Source organism: Crocuta crocuta, unplaced genomic scaffold (assembly GCF_008692635.1).
Source record: "Crocuta crocuta isolate KB4526 unplaced genomic scaffold, BGI_CrCroc_1.0 scaffold343, whole genome shotgun sequence".
In the NCBI taxonomy this organism is placed as follows: Eukaryota; Metazoa; Chordata; class Mammalia; order Carnivora; family Hyaenidae; genus Crocuta; species Crocuta crocuta.
In genome coordinates this window covers 2,743,597-2,765,703 of record NW_027532679.1, presented here as the reverse complement: position 1 = coordinate 2,765,703, position 22,107 = coordinate 2,743,597, and the positions used below count along the sequence as shown (strand labels likewise).

At 44.4% G+C, this 22,107-nt stretch overlaps 2 protein-coding genes across 2 annotated transcripts in view; one reads left to right on the top strand and one right to left on the bottom strand.

The window, feature by feature from the left end:
- Window positions 1–22,107, bottom strand: part of CYFIP2 (cytoplasmic FMR1 interacting protein 2) — a 129,080-nt gene that overhangs the window by 48,830 nt on the left and 58,143 nt on the right. The window contains exons 19-23 of the mRNA XM_077780798.1: window positions 19,781–19,857; window positions 15,840–15,948; window positions 13,526–13,645; window positions 7,254–7,453; window positions 5,352–5,439 (exon numbers count right to left, since the gene is read on the bottom strand). Coding sequence (XP_077636924.1) covers window positions 5,352–5,439; window positions 7,254–7,453; window positions 13,526–13,645; window positions 15,840–15,948; window positions 19,781–19,857 — 594 coding nt within the window. The remainder of the gene's footprint in view (window positions 1–5,351; window positions 5,440–7,253; window positions 7,454–13,525; window positions 13,646–15,839; window positions 15,949–19,780; window positions 19,858–22,107) is intronic.
- On the top strand, window positions 385–5,228 carry FNDC9 (fibronectin type III domain containing 9). Its single transcript, XM_077780758.1, has 2 exons — window positions 385–469; window positions 2,572–5,228. Exon 2 carries the CDS (start codon window positions 2,579–2,581, stop codon window positions 3,290–3,292), a length of 714 nt encoding a protein of 237 aa, XP_077636884.1. The 5' UTR covers window positions 385–469; window positions 2,572–2,578; the 3' UTR covers window positions 3,293–5,228.

Here is a 22,107-nt window from a genome sequence, read left to right as displayed (position 1 = left end):
AAATTGCTCTGTTAAGTGTGGGATAACTAAGAAGGGAATCTCTGCATTTGACCATTGTCCAAAGAGGGTCTAGATGGGGCAAAAAATGATCTCCAGCCAAAGACAGAGAAAATCTGGCAGCCTAGGGGGAATCAGTACCATTCTGAGGATCAGTGTGCAGGAGACTGTTTGCCTTTTTTTGGCCAAAGGAATGAGAGCTCCTCTCAGTGGGCAAAAGCCTTTCTAGACTGGTCCCTGAAAGCATCGTGCGTACAGATGCCTGCTGGTTGCCATGGTGAATGATGCTGATCTGAAGAAATGAATAATGTGAGCGTTGGGGGCGACAGTGGGATTACTCAGACAGTGGCGAGAGAGACATCAAGGAGAGCCCAGAGCAGAGGAGGGGAGAAGGCTCCATTCCTTCAGCTTTGGACCACTCTGCCTCTGCCTCTGCAGGCTGCGTTCTAACCAGATCCACCGCAAGCATCAGGTAAGGGACATAAATGGCTCTTCTTGGAAATGGAAATGGTTTTTCCTTTCACACTCTGCTTGGAGGAGGGCCAGGCAATGGTAATATGAATAGCTAAAAACAGGGGGAATTTAGAAACAGAGGCAGAGAAAGAAAAAAAAAATAAGGGAGACGGATTTGGTCCCCAAAGCTGAGGATGCTGCTATAGTGTCTTGCCAGAAAGCTCTTAAAAATGTCTGCTGTAGAGAGCTCAGTCTGCAAAGACAGCCAGCAGCAGATGTGAGGCAAACAGGAGAGAAGAGTCATGACAAAAAAAACAAAAAACAAAAAACAAACCAAAACAAAACAAACAAAAACAAAACGTGATTCCTGATCACCCCTGATGGAAGGGTTTTACAAAGGCGATAGCCTCTGTATTATAAGTAATGAATTAAGCTCTTTTCATTGTGGTCAGAGTATGTTTACAGGGATGTGTGGCGTAGAATGGATGGGGGAGCTTACGAAAAACAAGACTGATGAAGGGAGCACAAATAGTCTCCTTGGCAATGACCTTTCCGGGAGGAATCTGAGCACACCTGTCTCGTCCCTTTCATTGCCTGTGTTTCTGGGAAGAGATTTCCAACCAAACAGATGGGAACTATTCCCCTTCCCGAGCATTTTAGTTCACGGTCTTCCTTAGAGAAGAAAAACAAGGACTGAAAAATCACTCAATGCTCTGCATCTCTCTGCAACCCACCTCCTCTAGGAAAGTGGGCATGAAAATAGAAGGTCGGAGGGAGGCAGGGAGGAAAGAAAGCAGCTTGCCATAGAAATCAGTTTGGCTTCATATCCAATTCAGGTGAAAATCTGGTTGACGGGTTTTTACTAGGTCATTAATATCTAAAACGAAGGCTTCTGTATTTCACATGAGACAGGAAGGTCAGAGAACAGGGCTGGGTAAGACTCATACACGAACATAGACAGGTTGAATGAATATGGCTGTCCCTGAATTTTAGATCGGGGAAATTCAGTGGAGGGGAAATTCAGTGGAGGGGAAACTCTCTCAAACAGATAGAATTTAGCAGAAACTCAAAGCTTGAAGATGGTGTTCTCTTACCAAAGCCGTAAGGCTGGGAAATCTGAAGAGGGCTCATTTGTGGAAAAACAGCAACTGGGTCTGTTTTGCAGACCCGTTATTTTGCAATAACGTTCTGTAACTAAACCTAGTAGCCTTGCATTTGGAAATCCAGCAGTTACGTGGCTTTGAGTCTACTTATTAGCTGAATGACCTCAGATTGCTCATCTGTACAATGGGGACCTAGCTCAGAGGGTGTGAAATTTATTATGGTATGTGAGCATGCAGCGTGATACATACTAGATGTGACACAGCAATCACTCACTAACTGTTGGTTAGTATCATTATCAACATGCAACATGCCAGCGATATTAAATTGTAGCAATTATGCCAATATTGGGAGCTGATTGTCTTGACTTACACAACTAATTTCCTGGGTACATTTGCCTTTGAACAAACAAACAGAGAAATAAAACAGGAGCAGGGGCTTTGGGGAGAAATCAGCTGCCAAGGAGTGATGATGCAAATCTCCTCTCTCACCGGCAACAGAACTGGGAGGCTAAAAACGCAGTAGGCAGAATGTTCTAGATGACTGAGCTCACAGCACTGGCAGCAAAAGCAGAAGTTCCAGGAGGGATACTGGAGGTGATAAAATTGTCTGACCTGGAGGTCGCAGACCTGTGGCGATTAATGTAGGGACGTTAATCGGTTTGTCTGATTTCCTTTATTGCCTTTCTTTTTTTAAAGTGTTGGAAACAATGTATCTAAAAGATCTGAGCCAGAGCAGAGGAGTCTGGGGGATGTGAGTGTATCTTTTTGCGGCCTGAAGGCCTCAGGCTTGGACAGGAGACGGCCCTGATTTGAACTTTTGTTCTGGCATTTCTTGGCTATACCTTAGCTGAGTAACGTAACCTCTTATCCTCCCTTTGTTTTTTTGTTTTTTGGGTTTTTTTTTTGTAAAATAGGGGCAATTATTAGTCTCCATCTTGCATGTGCAATGTATGGTGGTATGATGATCATAAATACCCGAGTAAGGGGATGTCACTTTTCACTTTGATTCTGGTTCTAGAATCAGGATGAACATCGAGGTGGGGAACGTTTCTTATACAGGAGCCATCATCTCCTGGTCGTCCTCGGAGCCCTGCCTGGAGGACTATTACCATATTATGTATAGGCCCAACTGGAATAGCATCTTCTCTGGCTATCTTCGCTACAGCTTCCACCACGAGGAGAAAGTGCCTCGAACGATCAGTTCTGTGGTGCTGGAACACCTCGCCCCTTCCACTCTCTACTTCCTGTGCATCAGCTGCAAGAAGGCTGCCTTCCCTTACAGGCACTACTGCACCATGTTCCATACCCTGGATAAGAGCCCACTGGCTGCCGGGAGCTCCCTGGTGGACCCCCAAATCTCCCTTTGGGTGTTGATGGCCATTCTGCTGGCCTGCTTCACAGCCGTCTTAGCTTTCATCTGCCTCCAGTTCTGGTGCATCCGCTGCCATGAGCCTCGATGGTCTTACAGAGCCGGCCACATGGAGGAAGCCAACGGCTTGGTGAGATGGCCAGAGGAGGCCCCGGCTCTTGGTCAGAGAGAGGAAGACCTGCAAGGGCTCCCCCTGGTGGAAATGCCACGCAAGAATTCCGGAGCTGATGCAGAACCGGAAGCGGAAGCTGAAGACAAGCAGGATGCCGCAGCTGACCAGGACGCCGCCAACGAGGATGCCCCTGATGAGGGCGCCTTACTGGGAGGGGGCGGTGATCATTCCGCCATCCTGCCTCGTTTTGGGGAGTGAGAGGTAGGGAGGAGGCAGCCCACTACACGTAGCTTAAAGCCCTCATACAGTAGTTCTTTTGTAAAAAATGTGTCTCTAGACTACCCATTTGCCCCCCTCAAATGTCAGTGCTCTCGTGGATCACCTGAGTTAGATGAATGGCCCATGACAAAGCTTCTCAAGCGGGAAAGCATACACCCCACGGTACGTCAGAGGAGAAACATGGTGTCTCTTAGGAGTATCCATTTAGCGGAACCCAGTTAGGAATTAAAGATGCTATTTTAGTATTAAAACAAACATGAATATATTATGTAGAGAAAGCAAAATCTGCATGGCTTAAATAAAACACAATGCGGTGAGGAAACTTTTGAGTTGATGATGGGCTCTCTGGGTTTTGCTTCCAGTCAGCTGAGGTAGATGTCTAGTGTCCACTGCTATTGAGGGGATCATTTTGGAAAGAGGTAGACGTCTAGTGTCCACTGCTATTGGGGGGATCATTTTGGAAAGATTGAGGAGCCTTGCTCTAGAGTGTTTTCCAGCTTTCAGGCAATCACATACCACCTCGTACCCCATCTCCATTTTGTTTAAACCACAGATGATCTTTACTATTATTAACCATATTTTTCTTTTGACGCAGTTTTTAAATTTAAACTTATTTTGAAAGATAGACTTCTATGACTCCATAAAAGAAAAACCAGCACCCTCCTGCCATAAATAGAAGAGATACAAGAATAAACATAATGAAAACAACTTAATATTAAGTTTGACTTAGATCCCATTGCCTATTAAAGCCTCTGAGCTTAATAAGATCTGCTCTTTTAGCTTTGGTAAAAAGGGAGATCGGAGAGCAGAAGGTATTAAAGACACATTAGCACCAACAGAAGTCTTTCTCCTTGCTGTAAGTACAAGGTTTGAAAGACATTTGAAAAGGGAGGTGTTGTTCTTCCTTTGTAATTCAGTGTTTTTCAAGGACATGCCTGTGAACTACCCAAAATGCTTGCTATAAATGTCCCTTGATTTGAGGAAGTTGCTCTGACCAGACTGGCCATCCTGGAGAGGACACCTGCACTGTCCCAGCATCATCCCAAGCCACTCTAAGCCCACCTGCAGGCCCAGGTGGTGGGAGCTCATTGGTTTACCACCCTTCCTGAGCTAGGACTCCCCAACCTTAGAGGAGTACCTTTTCTCATATATATTCAGTCAGTTCTTCTTGTGAGTCCATCTGCGCTTACTTTTTTTAAAAAAATGGGGCCAAAGGTGGCCATTTCTGTTCCATCATGAAGAACAATGTTGCCTTTGTTGGTGGTGGTTGGCACATTTCACCCTGTTGGTGGCATTCTCCCCTTCAAATCCACAGGGTAAGAAATGGATCTCCTACGTAGATCAGTGTTGGTGAGACTCTGTGAACACCGCCCCTGTCACTACCATGGGTGTGGAAATTCGAGAAGGGTAGAAATGACACCTGTTTTAATCTCTGATACACCCTCAGCATGCAGAATCTAGCCCAGTGTCCGGCCTATAGTGGGTGCTTATTAAACGTCTATTTAATGACTGGCAAAGGACTGAAGGTCTAGAACAGGAACCATTTAGGAGGTCTAGTTAGTGTCAGGATGTGCGGTGGGAACAAAGCAGTAAAGAGATGAGAGAAGACCTGTCTCTCAGCTCTAGCTCGAGCCATCTGGGATTTCCTTCAAACTCTACCTTCCCAATTGCTTCCTGTCTGCAAATCCCTTGTCTTTATGGAACACAAAATCCCAGAATCACAGGACGATATGGCAATGAATCAACTGAGACACAGGAGGAGATGGGTGAAGATGAGAAGCCCCACACACCTACTTCCCTGCTCGCCTCAGTAAAGTGCTCCCCAAACAATTCCTGCCCAAGATTTAGCCCTGCCAGGTCTGCATTCACCCCCATGCTTGCTACTTGTGCACAAATAAAGACAAATATACTCGCACTTGTTTCTCACTGCTGCCTCTTTATCTCTACATCTTCTTACTTTTCTGATTCAGGAAACACCTTTCGGTTTGCTTTTGTTCACTAGCCCTCTTAGAAGTAGGACATAGGCAAGACTACTCACCTTGGATCCATACAGGTAATAAGGCTGGACGTTGGCGGGTTTATCTCTTTGCGGTTCTTGAGTAAAAGGAATGGCAGTTCGAACAAAACTAGTAGAAGAAAAGAGAAGGGGAGGGAGTTAACCGGGCCCTAAGAGCATTCTTCATGGGACACAGCTTCTCCAGAGCCCTTCCTGACCAGGTGCAACCACACTGTTTCTTAGGGGGTTGCCTATAAAGACACTAAACTCTTCTGACATGCTCCCATTCATTCCCTATACTGTCTCCTGTCTATAGATGGGAAAACTGTAGTCCAGATTCCCAGGCTAGAATTTGGGCTTACAGCCACTCCTAAGGACATAGGCAAGGAGTGACAATTGGCTGGTCCTGGAGAGTGCCTTCTCTGGGGCTCTGATCATTCCCTATATACCCAGTTTGGCTTCTTAAGAGCAGGGTTCCACCAACTCTGTGAAGGCCCAGATTGGAAATATTCTCAGCTTTGCAAGCCAGATGGTCTCTGTCACCATTACTCAACTTCGCTGGTAGAGTGAAAACACCCAAAAACAATTGTAGATGAATGAACGTGGAGGAGTTCCAGTAAAACTTTATGAATTTCAAATAATTTTCACTTGTCATCAAACTAGAATTCTTCTTTGGATTTTTTCCCCAACATGCAAAAATGTCAATAGTATTCTCTGCTCATGGATTGTACAGAAACAGTTGGCAAGAAGATGTGGTTTGTGGGCGATAGTTTGCAGATCTCTGCTCGAGAGGATTAAAAGTCCCAAATCTTTACAGAACTGGAAGCCTGTCTTGCTAACGTGTGGATTCAGGCTCATCTGTGGTTTCCGCCCAGACCCTTCTATTCATTCAACACATACTTATTTGATACTGGCTATGAGCCAGGCCCTGCGAGTACTGAGAAGACCTGTAAACACATACATATTTGTATATCCTCACGGACTTGTGTTTTTTTTAAGACAGAGTGTGTGTGTACATGTCAGAGGGGAGGGGCAGAGGGTGAGGGGGAGAGAGAATCCCAAGCAGGCCCCATGGCCAGTGTGGAGCCAGGTGCAGGGCTTGATCTCCCGACTGTGAGATAATGACGTGAGCCGAAATCAAGAGTCAGCCACTTAACCGACTGAGCCACCCAGGCGACCCTCACGGACTTGTTTTGTGCGTGAATACACCTCACCTCTTCTGTCAGGTTTTGAACCTCTGTGCGTTCAAAGGGATTAGGTCTTGTCCTCACCTCGGTGCCTGACCCAGGGCTGTGTGCACCTGGCAGGAGACATGTACCACTTCGTCATGCACATGTATGCCTGTTTTGCATGAATGTGTTCACGCATGTGGATGTCCTCATAAAGGTACCATCTGGTCATAAAGCACCAGTGTGATCCTGTATTGGCCCATGGAGTAGCGCACGGCCTGGTTCCTGCTTCCTTCTGGGTTCTGCATTACCGTTCAAGGCACCATTCCCCATCCCATCTGCTCCACCCTCACCAGGCTCTCTAGGCTCCTTGGAGACTCTGTCTGGATTATTCTTCTCCTGTCTTTTCATCTTAATTTATTCCTATTCATCCTTCACATCTCTACTCAAGCATTACTTCCTTAGAGGAGGAAGCCTCTCTTGAGGTTCCCATCACTTTCCAAACTGGGTTAGGTGGTGGTATTTTCTCTCTCATGACTGGGGGCTTTTGTTTCATCTCCGAATTCATTGATTCCAACAGCACATTTATCTCGTGATTGTTGGAGCACGCATCCTCCTCTAGCCTGGTGCTCTCGGGCAGGAAGGGGTGTGCTTGCTCACTGTGGCATCCCCACCTCCAGCACAGGACGGACTCCGTGAGATGCCTGTTGCAGGAAGAAACAGTTTCCCTCACCCTCAGCCCACCCCAGCCCCCTTGGCCCAGGGACTCCCTTACCGATTGGTGGACCCATTGTAGCAGTAGTTGGGGAGGAAGTCGAAGTTGAGCTCCCAGAAGACGTGCAGGGTGATACGCCCGTAGGGGGCAGACACGTTGTGATTGGCCTCCCGGAACATGGCGTCAAAGCTGTCCAGGGTCATGTGCTTACACAGCAGCCGGTGCGTGAGCCGGTTGATCTCCAGCAGCCACTCCAGCTCCTGCCAGAGAGAGCCCACGGCTGCTGAGGACGTACATATGCACTTTACACACACACCACTTTATCTCACGGATAACTTTCATGCGGGGGAGAGCCTCTCAGACAACCTCCCAGCTGCTGACGTGGAGCTTGGGCTCCCGCAGTGACATGTGACAACACACCCTTCTTCAGAGGAGGGACTGCCAGACTGTGCTGAGGGAAGCTGCATGCCAGTCTGGGAAGGGGACTCCAGACCATGTTCAAATCCCCTGTCTGAACCCGCCTTGGGTGGAAAGCATGCCTGCTTGCATTCCAGTTCCCATACTGGTGTGGAAAAATTCGCCTCTCAGTGTTGCAAGTAAAGAAGAGGGAAGGTGTGACTGGCTGTCACTAGATGCTCTATCTCTGCCCTGCAGAAAGCAGTCATGTGTTAGCACTCACTAAGTACTTATAATTAAGTCACACCATATGAAGCTACTGGGTTTTTTTTATTAAATACTATTGAGTATTAGTTTCGTATGGTTTAAGTTAATATACGCCAAACAGTATCCTAAGCACTTTGTGTGCTAATTCACTTAATGCTCAAAAAACCCTGTATGGTTACCATTATGGTTTTCTTTACACACAAAGGAACTGAGGTCTTGAGAAGTTAAATAACTTGATTCCCAATCCGAGAAGTTGGGCTCCAAAGTTTACATTCTTAACCACTATATACTATAGAAATTTAAAAAATTAGCTGGGGGCACAATGCCCCTCCTTTGGGTTCCTCCTGTGTCTCTCAGTCACAGGGTTGGTTACGTGTTGGTGAAGGTACAGCTGAAAGCCATGAGCCAAGGACCTGTGTGATTGCTTGGAACCCTACCTTCAGGCAAAGAATGGGAGCAGAGTGGACAATGTACAGACACAACAGGTCACTGCATTTGTTGGCAAATAAAAGGAGGGTGGGACCCTGCGGGCTGGCTTTAGCCCCTTGTGCTGCTATCAAAGAGAATCAAAGCACAGTCTTATGCAGAGAAGGCATCCTTCTTTGTCATGCCCTAGGACACTCCCATAATGCTGTGGTGAAGCCCTCTTTTGAGACGCTCCTGTTTCATAGAGGGGATGAATGAGGCCCTGAGGGTGAAGTAATTTGCCCAAGGTCACACAGGGAATATAGAACATGGTTTTGTATGTGATCCCAGGTCTTCTGACCTCAAAACACATGTCTGGGCCCCTATGACATAGCTGCCTGGAATAAAGAAGCAGTTTGCTAAGAAGGCCCTTTGAAAAGTAATGATGGTTAAAGTAAAGATGGTTTTACAATACAAAAACTCAGAGAATGCTGGCAAGGGCAGTTTGCCAGAGCGCGGCCAAGCAGTGGGGCAGCCCGATGGCCCGCTTTAGTGGTGTCTATGGTCACACAGGCTGCAGCCCCACGTCAGGGAATCAATTTTATTCTCATCAGCCACAAGGCCTCCTTAATGCTGGTTGGGGTCCGGGGTGTGGTCAGGTAGAGGCCCCAGACTATGCTTAGAATCTGAGAGACTTGCCTTTCTGAAACTCAGATTCTGTGGCTCTAAATTGCGGGGTACAGAACTACATCAAAGCTTGCAAACCTAAATGGCTGCAGAGACCACACAGCTCAGGTAAGAGAGACAGGCAGCAGGGGGAGTCTTGGGGCTGAGTTTTCTGCAGCAAAGCGTCTGTCCAGATAAGGGTGAAGCTGCCACTTAACTCCATATAGTTGTTACCTCTCCAGAATGGGCTCAGTGATGACAGATCCCACAATCTTTCAAAAGAAGGTCAAAAACCTGGGTTTTAGTTCTGGAATGGCAGCTGGAAGAATGTTTCCAGTCATTGTGCACCGTGAAGTAAATGAAGGGCAGAAAGAGAATCACCTCTCTGCTTTCCTTAGGGCCTAGCCAGCTGGACTATTCTTTGTTCCCATTCACTTAGAATGAGTAAAATAAAATAAAATAATAAAATAAATAAAATAAAATAAATAAAATGAGTAAACGCTAATGATTTTACTTCCGAGCTCACTGGGTCCCTTGGCACACTGAGGTACTGTGTTCCTAGGCAAACATCTGCAAATAAAAAAACAGGGAACAATTTCTGTTCTAATGCTCTGTGATCGAAACAGTCTCACAAAATGTGTGTCAGTGTTTACAAGGGAGACCAAAGGAGGGAGTTCTCAACTCTCCTGACGTAGTGGGTCCTAGAAATGTAGATCTACTTCTGTCAGGCAACAGTGCTGAGGTTTTTGTTATGTAGTCCAAACCGTTTTGGCATCAGCCATGTTCTTCCGGCCTTTAAGTCATAAGAGGGCGCTTGCCTCGAGGATGCAGAACTCAGTGCATCAAGGCACAGAAGGTTTACAAGGCCGTGTGGCTGGTTCAGGTGCCTTCTGAGAGGGTCTGAATTTTCTATGGTCAAGCTGGTTTACCAAGAGCAACACAGAGCAGAACTGGGGAAATAAAATACGTCCCGGGGCAATTTCTGTGAAGGAGTGGAAAGAGCTCTTCGGTGGGAACCAGAAAGCCTGAGGGTCAGCCATACTGGACCACTGACCAGCTCTGTGGCCCCAGATAGGCGAGAAGAACAGGGGTCTCAAAGTCAGGTGCAACGAGGCGTGGAAGGTCATACACAGGAACGGAGTGCACCCAAGAGGCTTGCAGCAAGCTAAAGGGAGCACAGCCCGTCTGACGGGATCCTCTAGTCATTTCTAGACAATTGTTGCCATCTGGAAAGGCTGGTGTGATGTTGCCAGAGCTTCTGCAGTTTTATTCAGATTCTTCCAAATGTTAAATGTTGGCTCAAAATTTCAAATGCACTCTGTAGCCTAAACAAAACACAGCCTGCAAGCTGCCAGCCCTCCAATTCAGCATCAGAGCTCTCCGAGAATCTTGTTTGCTCAGCTGTGTAGCATGAGCACGACTGGCTTGAGAAACCCCTGCCACCCTCCCAGCTTGCCATCAAGCTGCCTTCTCATCTCAGAGTGGAGTTTCGAAGGTGGAGGGAAGGGCTGAAGGGAGCGCATTCCTCGGTTTGTTTCTCAGAAGAGGCAGAAGCTTCTGAGCCAAGGCCAGTGAGGGCCTCCTGACCCCACAGGAGAGAGCATCCCTGGGGTCTCCTCTTCCTGGGCTTCACAAGAAGTGGCTACTCTCCTGGGGGCAGCCCTCACCTATAAACACCGGCTTTCACTGCTTGTTTTGATTTTGTTCTCAGCTAAAAGAACATTCAGTGCCTTTCAAGGAGTGGGAAGAGGCCATGGATACCCACCCACACCCCAAACCAGTTTTTCCATGAGATAGTCTCATTCATTGCTGGACAACAAGAAGATACAGATAAACAGCAAAGATGAAAACAAAAATCCCATTGCTAACATTTTGGCATAAACAAAAATAATCTCTTCCTTCCTCCCTTTCTTCATTCCTCTCTCTTCTTTTCTTTCTTTCTTCCTTTATTTTTCCTTCTTTCTCTCTTTCTCCCTTCCTTCCTTCTTTCCTTCCTTTCTTTTTCTCCCTTCCTTCCTTCCTTCCTTCCTCTCTCTCTCTTTTTCTCCCTTCCTTCCTTCCTTCCTTTCCTTTCTTTCATAAAATCTATTTCTTAAAATTGATCTCACAGAAGAACATATGCTATATTATAATCTCTTAAAGCAACTGACCCAGGACTTAGGTGAGCATTTAAGGGGCAAGTCCTCTTACAAACTGCTACTGAAACTTCACCCTGAGAATGTTTCATTGTAGCCCAATTCCTATGCTTCTCTCTTCTTTTTTTTTTTACAGAAGCTATAATTTATTAAGTGCAAAGTACTACACAAAGCTCTTTCCAGGCTCTAAAGAGTCATCCTTATAAAAATGCTATACTGTGAATTCTAATATTCCTCCATCGCAGAAGTGAAGTTACTTACCAAGACTGTCTAGCTAGTACGTGGCAGGGCCAGGGCTGGGACCCCAGGTCTTTCTGACTCTAGAGCCCTCATTTCTAGCCACCTCTTTTTTTTTTTTAACCACGTTGTCCACTTAAGAAACAAAACTTTTTTATTTTGAAATAATTTTAGACTTTCAGAAAAGTTGTGAAAAAGCAGAGCTGTTGTATGTCCCTGACCCAATTTCCTCAATGTTAGTGTTACCTAATCATAGTATAATTATCAAAAGTAGGAAATTAATATCGGTCCAGTTCTACTAACTAAGTGACACCCTTATTCAGATTTCACCAGATTCTTCATGAGGGTCCTTTGTTCTATTTTAGGATTCAATTTGGAATCTCACATTGCATTTAGTTGTCATGTCTCCTGTGTCTTTTTTAATCACTAACATTTTCTAGTCTTGGTCTTGTATGATCTGGACGCTTTTAAAAAGTATTGTTCACTTTTTTATATAACATTTTAAAAATTTTTTTAATTTATTTCTAGGAGAGAGAGAGAGACAGTGTGAGCAGGGAAGGGTCAGAGAGAGAGGGAGTCACAGACTCTGAAACAGGCTCCAGGCTCTGGGCTGGCAGTCAGCACAGAGCCCAACGCGGGGCTCAAACCCACGAACTGCGAGATCATGACCTAAGCGAAAGTCAGACGCTTAACCGACTAAGCCACCCAGGCACCCCGAAAGTATTGTTCACCTTTTTAAAAGAATGCTATTTGATTGGAATGTATCTGATATTTTCTCATGATTAGGTTGACAAAATGCATTTCAGCAACATTACCAAAGAGGAATACATAACAGGGGATATGTGAATATGTATTAATATGGGTGATGTTAATATTTGATGCTTGGTTAAGATGGTATATGCCAGGTTTTCCCATTGTACAATCATTACTCTTCCCTTTGGAGTTAATAAATACCTTGAAGGAGATAATTTGACCATGCAAGAATCCTGCTTCCTCATTTTTTTAAATTTTCAAGTAATTTTTAAAATTATAGTAAAATATATATAACATAAAACTTACCATCTTAAGCATTTAAAAAAAAATGTTTATTTATTTATTTTGAGAGAACGCAGGTGGAGGGGCCGAGAGAGAGACAGACAGAATTCCAAGCAGGCTCCACATTGCCAGTGCAGAGTCTGACACAGGGCTTGAACTCACCAGCCCATGAGATTATGACCTGGGCCAAGACCAAGAGTCAGATGCCAAATGGACTAAGCCACCGAGGTGCCCTCATTTTAACCTTTTTAAGTGTATAGTTCTGTGGCATTAAGTACATTCACATTATTTTGCAAACATCACCATCATCCATCTCCAGAACTTAATTTTCCTCAACCAAAATTCTGTACCCATTAAACACCAATTCCCTAGTTCCCAGTAATCACCATCCCACTTTCTGTCTCTGAATTTTACTACTCTAGGGACCTCATAATAAGAGGAATAATAAAATATTCCTCTCAAAGTTCTGCCTACTAATTTTAACATCCTTTGCTGGAGTTTGCTCACAACTACTGTCACCGTCATGTTCTAATGGCGATTTTCTATTTCTCTCTTTCCTTCTACTCATCTGCTTTTGAAAGCATTAAAGCAAAGCCTTCCCTCTGATTCACTTCAGGACTGGTCAATCAAATTTATTCTAATTCTTGGAGAGGAAGAGTCAGCAGAGAGTAGCTCAAATTACTGTTTAATAGAAGAAAGTAGGCCTGTCTCATGCTTGTGCATCAGGACCAACTACAGAGTATGCAGGTCCCAGTGTAAAATGGAAAAGTGGGACCCTTGTTTAAAAAAAATTATTGAGAATTTCAAGATGGTGACAGCAGAGCATTAAACCAACCACAGTACAGAGCCCTTCTGGGCCCTATATTACTACACACCCGTGACACCCACACTGTTGTAGAACCTTCCCTAGCTTCTCAGAGCTATCTCCAGACTTGCTTGGTTCTATAGAAGCCCAAAGGACAACCCTGTGGCCCAGGGTTGGCCATCTCAGAGATTTCAAGGTAATCAGGAGGATAAGGTGACTCTCACTCATTTTAAGTTATTTTGGCTTTTTTCTGCTCCATTCAGTTGGGAAAGAGACTCACTGCTTCTCTTTAACTAGCTCAGTACTAGGTTAACAACACTTCCAGCTAGGCTTCAAGTCTAAGGAATCCCAGACCAGAGCTCCCATGGGTCCCCCCGGTCCCTTACCACGATGGAAGTCAGGTCCTCACTCTCAAAGCGGCTGATGGCTTGGTCCAAGGATTTATACATGGCAGCAGAGATACGCTGGGTAATGAGTCTGTTCAAGTCAATTGATCTACCCAACAACTGCATGAAAGAGACAGATAGAAAAGTTACTTAAGGTTCTCACAGGCACATGACCACTAAATGCATGCACTGATAGAAAATTGGATTGAAAGCATAAAGGACATTATAGGGACAAATGGGGATTCTATGCAGAAAACGGTATTGTTAAATTTCCTGAGTATAATAATTCTATTTCGATTATGAGACAATGTCCTCATTCTTTGGAGATACATGCTGAGGTATTCATGAGTGAAGTGTTATCACATCTACAACTCACTCTCAAATGGCTAAGAAGAGTATTTAAAGGAGGTCAGAGAAAGCCTCTCTAAAGCAGTTTTGCTGGATGGTTGTGTATATTTAAACATATATATTTTTTAATGTTGTTTATATATAAATATGTATTTTTATAAATTATATATACTACATATATTTATTCACTATGTACTTACATATTACATATTTATTTACTATTTACATACTATTTATAGACTACTTACTATATATACTATATTTATAGTATACATATCATATACTACTTATATAGTTATATACTATTTATCTGTATTTTCTATATCTATATGTGTGTATATATACACATACTTTATATATATACACACATACACATACGCATGTATACACACACATATATGTGTATATATACATATGCACACACACATATATATTCATATACTTCACTTTGCTAGGTGCCCAAGGATTATTCTTAATTATTTTATTTTTTTTACTGTATTTGTGAGAGAGAAAGCATAAGTATATAAGAGAAAGTGAAGCAAATGTGGTAAAACATTAATAATCATGGATCTATCTACAGAGTATATATATATGTTCATGGTGTTATTCTTTCAACTTTCCTGTAAATTTGAAATATAGAAAGTAGAGGAAAAATATGAATCATGGAGACTGTGGGAAAAGGCTCAGGACAGGCTATGGCATCCCATGCAATGCTGGCACCCTACATTTAGCCCCAAGGTTCTTCCTGCATCTGTCCTGGGCCTCGTTTCATCACCAGATAGCATGAGCTCCCTCAGCAAGGGCCTATCTACCTGTGCCCTTAAGGGGAAGAGTGTGGAAGCAGGACAATGAAGGGCTGATTACAGGATGGAAAACAGAACTTAGGATAATTTCCATAGGGGCACACAAACATGGAGGTTATTGCAGATGCTATGCAAACAGCAATAAACAATTATTGAGTGTCTGCTGTGTGCACTGCACTTTACTAGGTGCCCAAGGATTATTCTTAACTGTTTTTTATTTAATTCTTAAATATTTTCTTTTTTTCAAATTTCCCTTTTGGGAGATTTTCTACCAACTAAGACCCCTTATAGCCATCATGCGCACATATAAAGCCTCAGTATTTAATGCCCTGTGGCTAATTCTGACTGCATCAGTAAGTGATAGCTGTAATTTCCTGAGAGGCTGAAGGAAAAGCATCGAGCACCTGCTGTTGACAGAAGTGAAGACGGTTCTTTTTTCTCTCATATTTCTGTTTTACTTGGTGTCTCAGGGCAGTGAAAATGTCCAGAGTTTCCAGGGTAACCCTTTCCTCCTTACCAGGGGCACTTCTCAGCCGTGGCCCTTCACCTGGTTCTACTCCACAAACACGGGGGCCCACATACCAAGCACACAAAGGTTATGGCCTCGAGGCCGTTTCACGCTGCCTGGCCGACAGCTGGGCTTAAGAGCTGGGTGGCTGGAGCATCTTGTATTTGGCCTGCCTGGCTCATGTTAACATTTGAAAGCAGGGATATGTTCTGAGCTCCTGGCAGCATTTCCTCTACATTGCGGTCAAATGTTAACAGAAACCAACCCCACAAGAACAAACTGTAATTTCTAGCATGGGTTTGGCTGACACACTCTATTTCAAAGCATGAAGCGCCCACCTTCCCTGAGACCAGCATTTGGCCCTTTCTGAGCAGCAGTCCCGATGGAAAGAAGCAAGCCACATCTTATGACAAGAAGACTATTATTACACCACAGAGTGTGCTACCGGCAGAAGGAGAGGCCTCGACCTTGAACCACGGGAGGCCAACGCCTCTTTGTTATTTGTAAGATTCTGCGGCTGTGCTATGCCCATGCGCAGAAGCCCACACGGGCAGTATGCAGGACAGAGACTACACAGTCCTGATCTCCGCTCTCCCCACTAACCACAGCTGCTCCCTAACCTGTCCCACCCCCACTCTGGCCTTCTACACCATACCTGGACATGCCTCTGTTTCAGCAGCGTTTCGTAGCGGTTGGATGGCGGGTATGGGATGATGACTCCATAATTCTTACACTCGGCCCTGAAGCGTTTATCCAACAGGACACTGAAGGGATAAAAGTTGAATAAGGCCAGTAAGCATGATGGCGAATGACTTTCCGATCACCCAGCCGCATCTGTTTCAGACCACAGGGTCTACTCATGAAGCAGTATTTTATGTATTTCAAATAGAACTATCTTCTGCTTTTTATAGCCACAAAAGCTCAACATGAAGCAGAACTTTCAAGTTAAAGACAAGCAACACTGAGGTTGAGTCACTTCCCTCTTTTATTCATTTGCCAAAAAAGCAATTGAGTGCATGCTTGCCATATGCCAGGGAACATTCTGGTACTAGGGATACAAAGTTCTGTCCTCACGAAGCTTACTTCTGATAAAGAGACTGATATCTATATAAATAAACAGAGAAATAATTTCAGGCAAGAGAAAATACTGCATAGTATTTACTACTTATCAGGCACCCACATGCTTGTACACAGGCATTTTAAATTTCACGACAACCTGATGAGTTAGGTGTACTATTATTATTATCTTTCACACTGAGGTACAGAATGCAAAGTAATAGTGCTCTGAAAATAACAAAATAACAAAAAAGGATCATTTGGTATTTAGAGGTCAGAGAAAGCCTCTCTAAAGCAGTTTTGCTGGATGGACACCTAAATGCTAAAAATGGAAAGATCTGGGGGATCTTTTTTCTTACAGAGAAAAAAAAAAAGCTGGTCTGTATGGATAAAGGGCAGGGCACGCTGGAGACCAATAGGCAAAAATGAATTTACAAAGTTAACCTAGGGGCCAGATCATGTGGGACTACATCAGCTGCAGTAAAGAAGCTAGGTATTTCCTAGATGTCAGTGGCAGCCATTGAAAGGCTTTAGGTAGGAAAGTGACATAATCTAAATGTACACTGTCCAACACAGATAGCAGCTACCAGCTACAGGAGCCCACAGAGCACCTGCAAAGTGGTGAGATGTGCTAGAAGTATAAAACACACACTAGATTTTGAAGGCTTAGGAAAAAAACAATGAAGACTATCTCTTTAATAATTTTTATATTGGGGCGCCTGGGTGGTTCAGCTGGTTAAGCATCTGACTTCAGCTCAGGTCATGAAATCTCAGTTCATGAGTTTGAGGCTGTGTCAGGCTCTCTGCTGTCAGCACAGTGCCCGCTTCAAATCCTCTGTCTCCTCCCGCACCCTCCCCCTGCCCCACTCAGCGGTTTGCTGTCTTTCTCTCGCAGACATACATAAAAAACATTAAAAAATGTTTTTATATTGATTTTATGTTGAAATTGTATTTTAGATATATTGGATAATATAAGATATATTATTAAAATTAGGGGCAGCTGGATGGCCCAACTTAATCTTCGGCTCAGGTTATGATATTGTGGTTTGTGGGTTCGAGCCCTGCATCAGGCTCTGTGATGACAGCTGGAGCTTGGAGGCTGCTTCAGATTCTGTGTCTGCCTCTCTGCCCCTCCCTGCTCATGCTCTGTCTCTCTCTGTTTCTCAAAAACAAATAAACAGGGGCGCCTACGTGGCTCAGTCGGTTGGATGTCCAACTTCAGCTCAGGTCATGATCTTGCTATTCATGAGTTTGAGCCCCATGTCGGGCTCTGTGCTGACAGCTCAGAGACTGGAGCCTGCTTCAGATTCTGTGTCTCCCTTTCTCTCTGCTCCTCCCCCACTTACACTCTCTCTCACAAAAATAAACAAACATTAAAAAAATGTTTTTAATAAATAAACATTAAAACATTTTAAAAAATTAATCTCACCTGTTTATTTTCCCTTTTTTTAATACGGCTACTAAAAAAAAATTTTTTTTTAATTTTTTTTAAATTTTTATTTATTTATTTTTTTAATTTCTAGGAGAGAGAGACAGACAGCGTGAGCAGGGGAGGGTCAGAGAGAGAGGGAGTCACAGACTCTGAAACAGGCTCCAGGCTCTGAGCTGGCAGTCAGCACAGAGCCCGACGCGGGGCTCGAACCCACGAACCGCAAGATCATGACCTAAGCGAAAGTTGGACGCTCAACCGACTAAGCCACCCAGGCGCCCCAACGGCTACTAAAAAATTTAAAATGACACGTGTGGCTCACATTTGTGGTTGCACTGTATTTCTAATGGACAGCACTGATTTAGGTCATTCTTTCCTTCCTGTGTTTTCTCGGACTCTCCCAACCTCTCTCAATCTCCTCCAGAAAACCGTATTTTTGGAGACCATTCATCTTACAGGGAATAGTATAGATTAAGGGCAATATTTTAGATAAGAATGTTTTGTAAACTAAATATACAGAGGACCCAGGGTTTGACAAGTCTGGGTTTGTGTATATAGCGTATTTGAAAAGAGAATTGTTTTAGAGACATGGGAAGCTCTGCTCACTATTCTAACTGCTTCCTTTTCAACCCAGACACTTACTAAGCAATTATTTTGTGAAAGGCTATGTGCTTTGTGTGCTTTCCCAGAAAGTCATGTTTTGTGTATTTTCCATCATTAAGAGCCGCTCACTTCATTAAAGGTGCATTCTGTGTTAAAAGAAACTTGTGAGTTCTGTACATCAGCTCCTATTTGAAATATATCAGAGCAACTTCTGGCTGTCAAAAGCAAAGTAAAGCAGGGGCACCTGGGTGGCTCAGTCGGTTAAGTGTCCGACTTCGGCTCAGGTCATGATCTCATGGTTTGTGGGTTCGAGCCCTGTGTTGGGCTCTGTGCTGACAGCTCAGAGCCTGGAGCCTGCTTAAGATTCTGTGTCTCCCTCTCTCTCTCTGACCCTCCCATGCTCACGCTGTCTCCCTATCTCTCTCATAAATAAATTAAACATTAAAAAAAAATTTTTTTTAAAGTGATGCAAATTGTTTGCATAGAAAGAAAAATAATTTATGTTGGTTAAGTAACTATTCTTGATATTACTGGTTTGTAGACTTGGGTTTCCAATAAGAAGGGAAGTCTATTTTGAGGTTTTTCTTGACCAGTTCTGTTATGGGCTCCTGAAACCCAGGAATTCACAGGAATCTAAGTCAACAAATACCGCCAATCAATTGACATATATCTTACAAGCCTCCAGCCCTTGACAGATATCTTACCACAACTTCCCCACTGGTCTCCTATCTGGCCTATATTTATGTACCTATTCTTGCCCACCACCAATCCATTCTACACACATTTTTATGTTTTTAATAAGGCAAATTTTTAAAAGTAAAAACTGAGTCAAGCCTCTGTCATACTTTTGAAACCATCCCGTGATATTCTATTCCTCCTAGGTAATCCTATCAGCTCCATCACCTGAGACCTGCCTACCTCTTCAGTTCCATCATGCAACCTTCCTCCTCTTGTTGGCTGTGAATGAGGCATCTACATGTACTAATTCACATTATGAATTAGGCCTCAACTGCCCTATGGAGTAAGCATGTTGTCAATATGATATTTCTGCCGCAGGGACTTTGCACAAACAGTTCCTTTACCTGCAATTTCCTATCCCGTCCTTCACTTACTTTTACTTAATGTCTACCAACTTCAGTTAAGAACTCAAATGTTATTTTCTTAGGATAGCCTTTCCAGTTCCTCACCCCAAACACTAGTTCAGGTTTAACAGTCGCAGATCCATAAATTCCCATGAACTTTTCCTTCACAGGGAGCATGTAACCTCCCTTGTCACTGTGCTTTCATCAGTTTTCATTAAAGTCTGTTGTCCCTACTAGACTGTAAGCTCCATGAGGTGCAGCACCAAATCTCCCTATTTTCTCCTGTATTTTAGCACCCAGTGTAGGCCCACAGAATCGCTCCAATTTCCTTAGGTGCTAAAGAAGAGAGGTTTTACAGCAGCAAACTCTGTCTTACAAGTGGCAGTCTAAGAAAGCTTGTTGCTCACAGCCCTGGGGCTCTCATACCTGCCAGCCATGGCTTTGTAGTAAGCAAAGATCTGGTCCGCCAGCTTGTAGACAAACTGATCGAAGCACAGGTTCACCTGGTGAAAGGAAAGCAGGAAACGTCAATGGTGTCTGTCTAGCTTTATCACAGAAGCTCAGGCAACTGAAAGGGGGCAGCTGGGTGGCATTTGTGTGTTGTGGGGCAAGAGACTTTGAACAGCAGAAAAAAGAAGATTTTGTGGTTAAGAAGTTTGGCCCTTCCCCTCAAAGTCCTTAGTTAGACACAGAGAAGGCAAAGTTCCCAAAGCTCTGGAGGAACTGCCCTCCACTCTAGTCCCCTCCTTGCTGTTTTGAGGTGGCCTGCCCCGGGGAAATGCAAGGCAGATCTTCATATCTCGCAATTACTCATATCAGCCAGACCATCCACTTTCCTGCTTAGACTTTCTGGTCTTTTCCTTTAATTTTACCTTGCTTGACAAATGAAGAAGTTGATGGTCACTGGAAACTGAAAAATCTCTCTCTTTTTTTCAAACTTTATTTAAAAACCTTTGGCTCTTAATGACTATGGGGTCATCATGCATTTCAGTGTCTCATCACATCGGTAGCAGATTGTGATACTCAGGTGAGAAGAAGTTCATGTTGGACACGGGATCAAAACCTAACCCTCCAATGATGGCCAGAAACAGCCACGGGTGGGACTTTAATGAGACGGGGCTGCGGTGGGGGCAGGGTAGCATGTGACTTCCAAGGGGACAGAGCTCATTTAGGTGACTCATCTTCCATTCTCCCCTCCCCAAATTCTCACCTCTTTATGGTTAATTTTTTTTTAATATTTTTATTTATTTCTAGGAGAGAGAGAGACAGCGTGAGCAGAGGAGGGTCAGAGAGAGAGGGAGACACAGACTCTGAAACAGGCTCGGCACAGAGCCCAACGCGGGGCTCGAACCCATGAACCGCGAGATCATGACCTAAGCGAAAGTTGGACGCTTAACCGACTAAGCCATGCAGGCATCCCACTTTATGGTTAATTCTTTATCCGAAGAGCTCTCATGTTTCATCTTACACCCCAGATGTTATTCTGAACATGAACCACAGAGCTGCGTGCAGCTCTGTCCTCATTGGCAGGTAACCAAGGCCTCTGCCCCGGACTCTGCACTTCACAGGTCCGCATGGGGCCTTCCTCCAGTTGAAGAACCTGCAGGGTCAAGGCGTCCCCTACCCATACCCTATGCTCCCCTCCTAGAACCAGCCTTGAGTATCCTTCCTCCCCAAAGCCCAAGCCCCTTTCAGGCTGTTTGCTGTTTTCCCCAGTATCACCCTGAGGGTGGACTGCACCTCAGGTGTGGGCACCCCTGGGGCCGTGGGTTAGCCAAGAGGGCCGCTGTCTGCGGTGGCAGACAAAGCTTGGGTTTCCAGACACATTGCACACAGGGTCCTTCCTAGTGCAGAGCAGAGCTTGGGGACGGGGAGAGAAAGGTGGCCGGCTACAATCTGGGGTCTCAATTTGTACTCTGGCCCTGGACCCTCAAATGTTACCCAGGGCCTGGCTGTGTGCTTTCTTATTTTAAAAATTTCTGGGGGCACCTGGGTGGTTCAGTCAGTTAAGTGTCCGGCTCTTGATTTCTGCTCAGGTCACGACCTCATGGTTTATGGGACTGAACCCCGCGCCCAGCTCTGAGCTGACAGTGTAGAGTCTGCTTCAGATTCTCTCCCACTCTCTCTGCCCTTCCCCTGCTCGTGTGTGCACGCTCTCTCTCTCTCAAAATAAATAAATAAGTAGATAGTAAAAAAAAAAAAAAAATCTCACTTGGCCACATGACATGACACTCTAGGTTTGTTTTGTTTTCAATCTGTTGGAGAACACAACTCTGTAAGATCTAGTCAGAAAATGGAGTTGTCACAGCTAAGATACAGCCAGGTAACTTGTCTCTGGGAATCACTTTTCCCAAGTTCGTGCTCAGGAGAACAGATCTGTGTTGGGGTCCCTCAGGGCTTTCAATTCTCATAGACATCGGGGGGTTGAGAAAGCAAGGAGCATCTCTACTAGGTTTTCTTTGAAATATGTACACTTTCAAACTAAGTTAGTGGTGACGCTAATCCTAAAACATCCATGTCTTCCCTTTATAAAGAAGAATGTCTTCTGTGTCTATGACATTTTTGCCTAATTGACCCATTCTGAGTTTATACAGCCCCATGCAGTTAAGCAAAGCCCAGACTATCATTCCCGTTTCCAGAAGGCAAAACTACATTCCAGGAGCCATCACTGCCGTTGTCCTCATGCTCATGGTCCTTGCATATGGGGCAGGGCTGTGCTTCCTTGCTCCTCTTTGAAAAGGAGGTGCAGTCAT

Bases quoted from the DNA above. Each gene is read 5' to 3' on its own strand.
- FNDC9 (XM_077780758.1), top strand. From the start codon at position 2,579: ATGAACATCGAGGTGGGGAACGTTTCTTATACAGGAGCCATCATCTCC.